Source organism: Pongo abelii, chromosome 16 (assembly GCF_028885655.2).
Source record: "Pongo abelii isolate AG06213 chromosome 16, NHGRI_mPonAbe1-v2.0_pri, whole genome shotgun sequence".
NCBI classification, from domain to species: domain Eukaryota; kingdom Metazoa; phylum Chordata; class Mammalia; order Primates; family Hominidae; genus Pongo; species Pongo abelii.
Genome location: NC_072001.2, coordinates 52424715 through 52437792, shown reverse-complemented (window position 1 = coordinate 52437792; position 13078 = coordinate 52424715). Strand labels below are relative to the sequence as shown.

At 35.6% G+C, this 13078-nt stretch overlaps 1 protein-coding gene across 6 annotated transcripts in view; it reads left to right on the top strand.

Moving 5' to 3' along the window:
* Window positions 1-13078, top strand: part of FAM227B (family with sequence similarity 227 member B) — a 305085-nt gene that overhangs the window by 119503 nt on the left and 172504 nt on the right. For all 6 annotated transcript variants that reach the window (XM_054531451.1, XM_054531453.1, XM_054531449.1 and 3 more), the window contains one exon: window positions 11974-12111. In XM_054531451.1, coding sequence (XP_054387426.1) covers window positions 11974-12111 — 138 coding nt within the window. The remainder of the gene's footprint in view (window positions 1-11973; window positions 12112-13078) is intronic.

Here is a 13078-nt window from a genome sequence, read left to right as displayed (position 1 = left end):
AGAAAACATAAACGTGGAAAAGTTTGGAACTTCTAGAGACTTGAAGGGCTCAGAAGACAGGAAGATGTGGGAAAGTTTGGAACTTCCTAGAGATTTGTTGAATGGCTTTAACTATCAGCATTTTGATGCTGATAGTGATATGGACAATAAAGTCCAGGATGAGGTGGTCTCAGACAGAGATGAGGAATTTATTGGAAACTGTAGCAAAAGTGTTTCTTGCTACGCTTTAGCAAAGAGACTAATGGCATTTTCCCCCTACCTTAGAGATCTGTGGAACTTTGAACTTGAGAGAGATGATTTAGAGTATCTGGCAGAAGAAATTTCTAAGCAGCGAAGCATTCAAGATATGACTTGGATGCTCTTAAAAGCATTCAGCTTTATGTATTCACAAATATATGGTTTGGAATTAGAACTTATGTTTAAAAGGGAAGCCAAGCATAAAAGTTCAGAAAATTTGCAGCCCAATAATGCGACAGAAAAGAAAAGCCCATTTTCTTAGGAGAAATTCAAGCCAGCTGCAGAAATTTGCATAAGTAATGAGGAGCCAAGTGTTAATTGCCAAAACAATGGGGAAAATATCTCCAGGTCATGTCAGAGGTCTTCACAGCAGCCCCTCTCATCACAAGCTGGGAGGCCTAGGAAGAAAAAGTGGTTTTGTGGGCTGGGTCCAGGGCCTTGCTGCTTTGTGCAGTCTTGGGACTTGATGCCCTGTGTCCCAGCCATGGATGAAATGGGGCCAACATACAGTGTAAAGATCAGGACATTGCTTCAGAGGGTGCAAGCCTTGGTGGCTTACACATGGTGTTGGGCCTGAGGGTGCACAGAAGTTAAGCATTGGGGTTTGGTACCTTCTGCCTAGAAATTAGAGGATGTATGGAAATGCCTGGATATCCAGGCAGAGGTGTGCTGCAGGGGTGGAACCCTCATGGAGAACCTCTGCAAGGGCAGTGTGAAAGGGAAATGTGGGGTGAGAGTCCCCATATAGAGTCTCCACTGGGGTACTGCCTAGTGGAGCTGTGAGAAGAGGGCCACTGTCCTCTAGACCCCAGAATTGTAGCTCCACTGACAGCTTGCCCCATGTGCCTATAAAAGCCACAGACACTCAATGCCAGCCTGTGAAAGCAGCCGAGAGGGAAGCTGTACCCTGCAAAGCCACAGAGGTGGAGCTGCCCAAGGCCACGGGAGCCCATCTCTTGCATCAGCATGACGCAGATGTGAGACATGGAGTTGTAGGAGATCATTTTGAAGCTTTAAGATTTGACTGCCCTGCTGGATTTCAGACTTGCATGGGGCCTGTAGCCCCTTCACTTTGGCCAATTTCTCCCATTTGGAACAGGTGTATTTACCAAATGCCCATACCCGCATTTTATCTAGGAAGTTAGTTGCTTTTGATGTTATAGGCTCATAGTCAGAAGGGACTTGCTTTGTCTCAAATGAGATTTTGGACTGTAGACTTTTGAGTTAATGGTGGAATGAGTTGAGACTTTGGGGGACTGTTGCAAGGGCATGATTGTATTTTGAAATGTCAGGACATGACTTTTGGGAGGGGCCACGCATGGAATGATACGGTTTGGCTGTGTCCCCCACCCAAATCTCATCTTGAATTGTAGCACATAATCCCCATGTGTCATGGGAGGGACCCAATGGAAAGTAATTGAATCATGGGGGTGTTTTTTTTTCCATGCTGTTCTCATGATAGTGAATAAGTCTCCTGAGATCTGAAGGTTTTATAAAGGGCTGTTCCCCTGAACATGATCATTCTTGCCTGCTGCCATGTAAGACCTAGTTTTGCTCCTCCTTTGCCTTCTGCCATGATTGTGAGGCCTCCCCAGCCATGTGAAACTGTGAGTCCATTAAACCTCTTTTTTCTTTATAAATTACCCAGTCTGGGGTGTTTTCTTCATAGCAGTATGAAAATGAACTAATACAGTGTTCTCCCAACAGTTTTGAGCATAGTTCCCTTAGCTTTTCACTCGGGTCATGACCATCAACCTGTAACTTTAATCTTTCTGAGGAGTACTGGCATTCAACATCCATAGGCAGCCATCTTAAAATCCTATAAAAAAAACAAACCTGTACTTTTCAAGATAAAAGATAACCATACTTGTGAGAGTGTAGGTTAATACAATAATTTTGGACAACTGCCAATATCTACTAAAGCTGAGCATATGCATACTTTTGTCACAGAATATGTATGACTTCCAGGTACATGCCCTATAGAAATGTGCACATTTCTGTACACCAAAAAAAGTGCAAAATGTTCATATCAGGCCTATCTATAATCATCAAGACAGAAACTGTAAAAATGCCCATCAGTAATATGAAGTTTACGTAAATTGCAGAATATTCATACAATGAAATATTACCAGAAATAAGAGTGAACAAATTATATCTATATACAACAATGTGGTTAAATCACACAAACTTAAAAAGAAAAAGCCAGACACAAGTGAGTAGATGCTGTATGAGTCTATTTATATAAAGGTCAACATCTATAAAACTAATCTATTGTGTTAGTAGTGAGACTAATAGTTACCCTTGGAATGGGTAGTAACTAGAACAGAGGACTCCTAGGTGCTGGTTATGTGAGCACTATATATTAAATTTGTAAAAAATTAATTGAGCTATACATTTATGATTTGTTCATTTTTTGAATATTTATATGAATTAACGAAAAGTTAAGTTGAAAACAATAATGATTAAATATGATTTATTTAATCATTAATATGTTTGTATAGATTTCTCTTACACTGCTTTCTCTTACAGTTTATATCCATCAAGAATCATATGTTTTCTGAGTCCAATTCTCATAAATGATTTTCTCAACTTATATTTGGGACTCAAATAGATTTTTATCTTTCATTTGTGACTATTTTGCGCTGGCAAAAGCACTTGTTGAAAGAATTTTATAAAACATTTTTATTTCTTTGTTGAGGAAATGTTTGTATTATAGATCTAAAATACTAGATTCAATGTTCTCTTTAATGTATCATATATTCTTCTTCAGTATGAAGTAATCACTTTCTTAGGCTCTTTACAGTATACTGAGTTCCATTAATTTCATTAACAACTGGCTTTAGTTTTGATTCATTTTTTCACAACTAAAATTTTAATTGCCTAGGTGACTTATACACAATAAAAGAAAAAAAGGATCACAAGAGGCTGTATTAGTTTTCTATTGCTGCTGTAACAAGTTGCCATTTAGTGATTTATAACAACACAAATGTATATCTTACAGTTCTGGAAGTTAGAAGTCCAACTGGAGTAAAATCAAGATATTGACAGAGATGTGTTCCTTTAGAGGCTTTTTGGGAGAATCTGTTTCTTTGTAGCTTCTAAAAGCTCTCTGTATTCGCCTTATAGCCCTTTAACATTTTCAAAGCCATAAGTGTCTGATCTCATATCACATCACTTTGACACTGACTGCTTTGCCTCTCTCTTCCACATTTAAGGATTCCTGTGAATTCATTGAGCCTGCCTGAACAATATAATCACCCTATTTTATGGTCAGCCAATTAGCAGACTTAATTCTGTCTTCTCCCTGAAGTCCCCTTCACCATATAACAAGACATATTCATAGTTTTGGGGGATTAGAACATGGGTGATTTTGAAGGCTACCTCTGCCCACCACAGAGACACATTAAGGTTTTGTATAACTGGCTAGACTATGTCACAAGCTTTATGACTGAATTCCACATCCCAGCCTTACAAAAAGCAAAATTAAAACATGTGCCATTATTTATGGCTTCTGCCTAGGATTTAGATAGCTAAAAATATATTGCTCCCTCCCTTCTACCAAAAAACACTGAACTATCTGCAATTTCAAAACCTTTCCTGAACCCATCAGACGTTGTAGGCACCAAAATCTATTTTTAAAAAGTAGCCACCAAGCAGAGAGGGGATGCAAGCCTTGTTTACCTGGAGGAGATGCAGTACTTTGCCATAAAATCAAGTAAGAACAATTTAGCAGAAATTTGTAGTGAATTGCTAAAAGCTCAGCATAGGTTAGTGTGTGGATAAAAGAGAAGTTGCCCTACATTTATGTTTTACACCATGGACCTCATAAGAAAGCTTAGGGGTAGTGTGACAATCCTGAGAATGTCTGGGAGAATGGAAGAGCAGTCACTGAAGGAAAGGGATAAAGCCCTTACTCTATGTAAAAAATAACAATAAAAATTTTTTTTTAAGTCTTGGCATGGGGACAGCAAACCCTGTTGTCCTTAAAGAACTGGTGAAGATCTGATTTACCTACAAGAAAGAAGCAGAGAAAAAACCTTCTACTTGTGAGGCCAGGACTGCATACTAGGTCCAAAATATTAGAGGTGTGCTACAGCTGGAGCAAGTCTGGATCATTGAGAAGACCCCATTCCAAGACACAGGAACATAGCCCATCACTGAGCTGATTCAGGGCAACGGAGGATATCCCATTGCCACCCATCTAACAAACATCAACTAACAAATATCAGCAGTTTATTTCTGAGAGAGGGGAAAGTAGTGTATAAAAATACTGTTTTTGAGAAGAAGGCACAAAGAGAAGATCTAAAGTTGATAGACAAACAGACAAATACAATAGAACACTTCTGGAATAATAGTTCCCATCCTAAGAGGAATTTGAAGCATATGCAGTACTAAAAGTAATAATAGCAACAAGAAAACATAAACACAGTTCATTCTAGACTAGATTTGGTCAGTTTCTCACACTAAATTTGAGCAAAAGAAGAAGCCCATTTTCAGGCATGAAAACTACTTACCTCATCTTTACTACACTGCATAATATATTTGGTCTTCAACAAAAATTATAAGGTATGAAAAAAGCCATAGATAAAGAAAACACTGTCAAGCGAAAAAGCAATCAACAGAATCAGTTTCAGGTAAGGCTCATAGATTGGAATATCAGACAGGAAATTTGAAATAACCATAATTAATATGTGAAAGGCTTTAGTGGAAAAGGTGCACAGCATGCATACTTTAGATGTGTAATTTCAGCAGAGACATTGAAAACTCTAAGAAAGGATCAAATGAAAAACACATGAACAGAGATGAAGAATGTCATTGACAAACTTATCACATAAACTTGTCACACCCAAGGAAAGAATCCATTAACCTGAACATAGATCAGAGAAATTACCCAAACTGAAACACAGAGAGAAAAAAGAATGAAAAATACAGAACAGAGCATCCAAGAGCTGTAAGACAACCCCAAACTGTCAGGCATGTATGTAATTGGAATCCCTAAAGGAGAAAAGAGAGAATATATTATAAAAGAAATATTTGAGAAGGTAATGGCTGAGATATTCCTAAATGGAAAAGAGTGGTCTTTTCAAAAAATTGTCCTGGAGCTCATGGATATTCATAAGTTGAAAAATAAACTTTGATTCAAATCTTCTAACCTATGCAAAAATTAACTGAAATGGATTATAGCCCTAAGTGTAAAACCTAAAACTATAAAACTTTTGGAAGAAAGCATGAAATAAATTTTTGTGACATTAGGTTAGGTACAGTTTCTTAGCTGAGACACCAAAAGCATAGTGTATAAAATAAAAATCTTGACAAATTGGATTTAATCAAAATTAAGAACTTCTGTTACTCAGAAGGCACTGTTAATAGAAATGAAAAGAAAATTCACAGCCTGGAAGAAAACACTGGCATATCATATTTATAATAAAAGATTTGTATCGAGACATATGAAGAGCTCAAATTTCACTGAAAAGAAATCAAACATCTCAATTTAAAAATGGGTGAAATATTTAAATGGAATAGGAAGAGAGGAAGTCATATTATGTCTGTTTGCAGATGACATGACCCTATATTTAGAAAACCGCATAGTCTCAGCCCCAAAACTCCTTAAGCTGATAAGTAACTTCAGCAAAGTCTTAGAATACAAAATCAATGTACAGACATCACAAGCATTCCTATACATTAACAACAGACAAGCAAAGAGCCAAATCATGAATAAACTCCCATTCACAATTGCTACAAAGAGAATAAAATACCTAGGAATACAGCTAACAAGGGACATGAAAGACCTTTTCAAGGAGAACGACAAACCACTGCTCAAGGAAATAAGAGAGGACACAAACAAATGGAAAAACATTCTATCCTCATGGATAGGAAAAATCAATATTGTGAAAATGGCCATACTGCCCAAAGTAATTTATAAATTTAATTCTATTTCCATCAAACTACCATTGACATTCTTCACAGAATTAGCAAAAACTACTTTAAAATTCAGATGGAACCAAAAAAAGAGCCCACATAGCCAAGACCTTCCTAAGCAAAAAGAACAAAGCTGGAAGCATCACACTACCTGACTTCAAACTATCCTATAAGGTTACAGTAACCAAAACAGCAAGGTACTGGTACCAAAACAGACATATAGACCAGTGGAACAGAATAGAGACCTCAGAAATAAGACCACACATCTACAACTGTCTGATCTTTGGCAAACCTGACAAAAACAAGCAATGGGGAAAGGATTCCCTATTTAATAAGGTGCTGGGGAAACTGGCTAGCCATATGCAGAAAACTAAAACTGGACCCCTTTTTTATACCTTATATAAAAATATAACTCAAGATGGATTAAAGACTTAAATGTAAAACCAAAAACCATAAAAACTCTAGAAGAAAACCTAGGTAATACCATTCAGGACATAGGTATGGGCGAAGATTTAATGATGAAATTGTAAAAAGCAATTGCAACAAAAGCTGAAATTGACAAATGGGATCTAATTAAACTAAAGAACTTCTGCACAGCAAGAGATCATCAGAGCAAACAGGCAACCTACAGAATGGGAGAAAATTTTTGCAAGCTACCCATCTGACAAAGGTTTAATATCCAGAATGTACAAGGAACTTAAACAAATTTACAAGAAATAAAACCCCATCAAAAAGTGGGCAAAGGATATGAACAGACACTTCTCAAAAGAAGATATTTGTGTGGCCAACAAATGTATCAAAAAAAGCTCAACATCACTGATCATTAGAGAAATGCAAATCAAAGCCACAGTAAGATACCATCTCACACCAGTCAGAATGGTGGTTATTAGAATGTCAAGAAACAACAGATGTTGGTGAGGCTGTGGAGAAATAGGAACACTTTTGCATTGTTGGTGGGAATGGAAATTAGTTCAACCATTGTGGAAGACAGTGTGGCTATTCCTCAAGGATCTAGAATCAGAAATACCATTTTATCCAGCAATTCCATTGCTGGATATATACCCAAAGGAATATAAATCATTCTATTATAAAGATACATGCACATGTATGTTTATTGCAGCACAATATCAAAGACATGAAACCAACCCAAATGTCCATCAATGATAGACTGGATAAAGAAAATGTGTTACATATACACCATGGAATACTATGCAGCCACAAAAAAGAATCAGATCATCCTCTCTGCAGGGACATGTTTGAAGCTAGTAGCCATTATCCTCAGCAAACTAACACAGGAATAGAAAACCAAGCACCTCATGTTCTCATTCATAAGTGGGAGTTGAACAACGAGAACACGTGGACACAAGGAGGAGAAAAACACACACTAGGGCCTGTCAGAGGGGGAGAGGGTGAGGCAAGAGAAGGGAGAGTATCAGGACAAATAGCTAATGCATGCAGGGCTTAAAACCTAGGTGACAGGTTCATAGGTGCGGCAAACCACCATGGCACATGTATACCTATGTAACAAACCTGCACATTCTGCACATGTATCCCAGAATGTAAAGTTAAATAAATAAATAATTAAAAAAATAAATATTTGAATAGGCACCTCATTGAAGAATTCGTATGAACCTAAGAACATCATCTCAATTATTGGCATAGCCATAATAATTCTGGAAGATTGTGGGTAATGATAAGGGACAAAAAATAATTCAGAAAGAAATGTATAACTCAGTAATTAATAGAAGAAGCAAGCAAAAAAATGAAACCTAGGACAGGTATAAACGATTTAAATAACATGATTAACAAACATGAAGTAATGTATACATATAGAACACTACAACTGAAAAATATACATTACTTTCAAACAAAATATTTATAAAAATTCTTTTTATATTCAGCCAAAAATCAAATACTTCCAGCTTTCAAGAGATTTAAATCATATGGAATCATTCATTGAATGCAGTGCAATACATTAGAAACTATGACCAAAAAATAGGAAGTCTTTATGTAAGTTGAAAATTAAAAATATGTGCCTATGTGTGTAACTATGTAACAAACCTGCACATTCTGCATATGTACCCCAGAATGGAGAGTATAATAATAATAAAAAGAGATATGTGCCTAATAACATGATCATCTATCTGAGCCTCCACCCAGTTCTGTTCCCTTGCTGGAGAGGCATTGTGATCACTGGGTATATACCCAAAGAAATATAAATCATTCTATTATAAAGACATGTACATGTATGTTCATTGCAGTACTGTTAACAATAGCAAAGACATAGAATCAACCCAAATGCCCATCAATGATGGGCTGGATAAAGAATATGTGGTACATATACACCATGGAATACTATGCAACCACAGAAAGGAACGAGATCATGTCCTTTGCAAGGATATGGATGCATCTGGAAGCTATTTTCCTGAGCAAACTAACCCAGGAACAGAAAACCAAACACTACATGTTCTCATTTATAAGTGGGAGCTGAACGATGAGAACACACGGACATATGCAGGGGAACAACACACACTAGGGCCTATTGGGGATGCAGAGGGAGGGAGAGCATCAGGAAGAATAGCTAATGGATGCTGGGCTTAGTACCTAGGTGATGGGGATCTGTGCAGCAAATCATCATAGTACACGTTTATCTATGTAACAAACCTGCACATCCACACATGTTCCCTGGAACTTAAAAGTTAATGAAAAAATAAAATAAGAAATATGTGCCTACTAACTCAATCTTCAAAGAAGATATCATAATGGAAATTAGAGAAATGGAAACTAGTTTTGAACAAGTTGACAAGAATAAATACTATGTCTCAAAATATATAAGATGATGGCTAAGGTTCTTGGAAGGTAATTTATGGCCTTTAATGTGTATTTTCAAAAAAGAATGAGGACTGAAGAACAGTGATCTGTTTAAGCATCCATCTCAAATGGGACGAAACTAACCCTTCAGAAGCCTTTTTGTTTTTGACATCTCAATTCTCTGTATTATATTCAAAAAGAGAAAACAGAGAGAAAGCAAAGTAAGAAATAATCAAAGAATTACTTCAAAAAGTTTTCCATGCTTGAAAAACTTGAGTTTCTAATTTGAAAGAGATTATCTAGTACTTAGGACAATGGATAAAAATTGCTGTATGCCACAGTAAATTGTGAGTCCTCAGAACCCAGAGAACAAAAAGAAAATGCTAAAAAAAAAAACTTCCAGAGAACAGAAAGATTAAGAAACAGAATTGTATCATCCCTCTTAACAGCAACTTTGAAAGATGGAAGAGAATGGAACAATGTCTTACAAATTCTAAGGGAAAATTATTTATAACCTAGGACCCTAGACCCAACCAATTTGTCAAGTAAGTGTAAAGATGAACTAAAGACATTGTTAACTTATATACATCTTTTCTCATCAAGTTATTGGAGAAAAAAACCACCAAAATAAGGCGTAAATTAATGAAGAGGTTAAGATGAGAGTCAAGAAATGGAGGCTTTAACACATGAGACATGTAAATTGAATCTCCAAAATATTGGTGAAGGGAGCTCCCTAAATGATAGCTGCGCAGGCCTAATGAAAAAATTTGTTCAGATTCGAGCACATTGGCAAGCTTTGGGAGAGATGTCTCCAAGAATATTAAACTGAAAGCATCTCTAATGCATCTGAATGTATTCAAAGGCAATTTAGACAATAGTAGGGGGAGCAGTTTGGAGCTAAGTTAATTGTAAGTACATAGAACATAAGAAAACAAAAACATCCAACAATTATTAACTTCAGATAAAGAAATTTTCTTAAGAAAATAAGTATAGCAGATTCATTTTTAAAGTCTCAATTCTCCACATTATTCTCTATATTCAAAAAGAGAAAACTGGTTCAGCTGTCAACAAGATTTTACATGGTTATAATAATGTAAATGCTGATATTCACATAATGAAAATTATAACAGTTGATATTACGTAAAGAATAGAAAGTTAGCTTGTATGTGGTGATAATGGGATAGGATGGTGAAAGATCGTTAAATCTTTATGTTCCCTAGTTGGATGTCAATAGATAATGCCTAAAATTAATACAACAAAATGTAACAATATAGCCCTTTTTTTGTGTGCTATGGTTATGGGTCCCAAATAAAGATAGTTGTTTCTGGGAAGCAAGATATGCTCTTGGGGATGTGTGAGGAACTATGAGACTTTGGAAATTAAACAAATAGTTTGACATATAGTTTCGCTCTTTAAATTATATGTCTGTATAAATTTTATAAAATTAAAAATGAAAATTAGAATATATGTAAGTTACCAAATAATTGCAAAGACATTTTAGGTTTTTAGCTCCTTTATTTTATGTGCCATTTGTTTCTAAATCCTGTAGGATAACAATTTCCTAGGAAATACTTGAATAGATCCTACTAGAGTTTAGTTTTTTAAAATTGGCAATGTGAAAAGATAAATTTCGAGTGTTGTGGCTTTATATTAATGTCATTCTTTGGAAAAATTCATGTTTTGTGACCAGTTTGAATTAAAACTTGTAAATAATGTTGGAATGTAGTCAGATATCAACCAGTGGCTAATTTGCAAAAAAAAAGTAACAGTGAAACTAACTTATATTAAGTGCTTACTAGGGATCAGGCACCATGTTAAATAATTTCACGTCTGCCTTGATGGCAGACAGGGACTAGATTGAAATGACTTTTGTGCCCCTTGTGTCAAGCACATAGTTTGGTACGTAGTAATCCCTCTCTCTCTTTATATATCAGGACCAAGTAGGGTTTAGGCAATACTGGACAGTATTAACCATGTATTTTATTTTCTATATTCTGATACTTTGACATCTGGGACCTTGATGACCCTAGAAGGACTGCACTTCCTAGGGTTAGTTAATTCCTAGAGGCAACTTGCCCATGAGCATGTTTTTAAAATGCTTTTTGATTTTTAAACAAACCAACCAATTCAGAGGTCATACACAACCATTTCCTTTATTTGGCTCTTACACTCTGGGTCACTATCCACCTGCCCTAATCATCCCAGGACTAGGTACCAGACTAGGGATAGCTCCTATGCACTAAAGCCTGCTGAAATTATTTAAACTAGTCAATCATAGGCCTTCTTGCCTTGCCTCTTCCTTCCTAAGGAAAGCACAATAAAGACTCTCCCCCACAGTTCTCCCCTCTTTCTCTGCCTCCTGACTGGCCCCAGGGCTTGCCCATGTGGCCCTCTGTGGCATGACATCCCCCTACTCTTGGGAACTGTGAGTAACAAACCATCCTTACAAACGCAATCTGCTGATCTGTTGGCCTTACTATACTTCTATTTTTCTATTAATGCACAATATTTGAAAACATAGGCAATCTATCTAGAAGCACTCAAGTGAATCAAACTGAAGTCTGCTAAATAAGTGATAACTGTATCTAAAAACATTTAGAAAATTACAATTTGATGGCTCAGTCTAGTGAATAACCCTCATTGAACACTCACCACTGAGAAAATATTGGCTACATTTATGAGCATGTTAGTTTATAGTCATAATTACTGTTAGCATATAATATTAATAATAATATTAGTTCATATTTGTGTCATACTTTCCCATTTACCAACACTGTAACATATATTTCAAAATAATTTATGTTATTCTCATTTTTATTGCTGAGGATACAGATGTTTAGAGTAGTTAGATGACTTATCTAATCCTACGCAGCTTAAAAGGAACAAAAAAGGAACTTTTTTGTTGTGAGGATGAAATGTATAATTATCATAAAAATGCTTTGACAAATTAAAAGGTATTTTCAAAATCCAAATTTATTTGGCTAAATATGTATTTTATATTAACAGGTTTAAAACCTCAAAAAGGCTTTTGGATGCACTGGAAACTGAAAGAACTCTCCACAACCACCATTCATGGCAGCAAAAAAGCACCTGCAAAATCAGTAAAGGAAAGAATTGCAGACAGTGAAGAACGTATATCAACTAGTAAGTAAAGTTTTTGTATACTGCAAAATGGAATAGGTAGCAAAAATCAATGAATTTATTTATTAGGCAGAATTTTCTAATGATTTATGTTTTTGGTGAGGGCCTTAAAATAACATTTGATTTATAGATTGATGTTATAAGTGGTACACACTCAAGTCCTTTTTCCATTTGCCTGTTACAAAATAATTATTTTTAAAAATTTTTATCCTTTTTGTCTTTATGTATACTACAGATATTCTCACTTTTACTTGTATTGCTAACTGGTTAATCATGTGTTGTCTCAATAGATAAATTTACATTTTTTATTTTGTTCATTTAAATTATGTTTTCTTTAGGGTTTCAGTTTTGTGGTGTGTTTGTCAAGACTTAACTAGGATTATAAAAAATACCTACCTATATTTTTCTAGTATTTTTAAATTTCCATATAAATTTAACTCTTTGTTATAAACAGCATAGTTGTATTACAGTATGATGGGGTTTTTTTTTTCCAAATGATCCGTTTATTAAATAGTCCACTTACAGCCTACTTGAAATACCAATTCATTTACATATTAATATTCTTTTCTGTTCCTTTGAGCCACGTGCCAAATTCTTGTGCCAGGACCAAAGTCTTCAGTTACTCTACATTAATAAGCTTCGTAAGGCGAGTTTATTTCTCTCCTGTTTATGCTATTTCTTTAATACCAAACATAAGTCTAATGCTCAGGTCTTATGTCTGACCAGTTAAATCAGAATCTAGGCTTAATAATCTTTAAAGCTCCTCAGTGCTTCAGATGATTTCATGTGCAGGCAATGTTACAAACCACTAATGCAGAGGGAAATACCTTTCTAACCTATACCTTGATATAGGCCAAAGAAGAGGAGGAATTAACCTACCCAGCCTACTCTTTGGGAAGTTATTCTTTAGTTAATCTCTGATTCTGGAATTATTTAATTAGTTAATTATTCTTCTTCAGATCTGAGATTT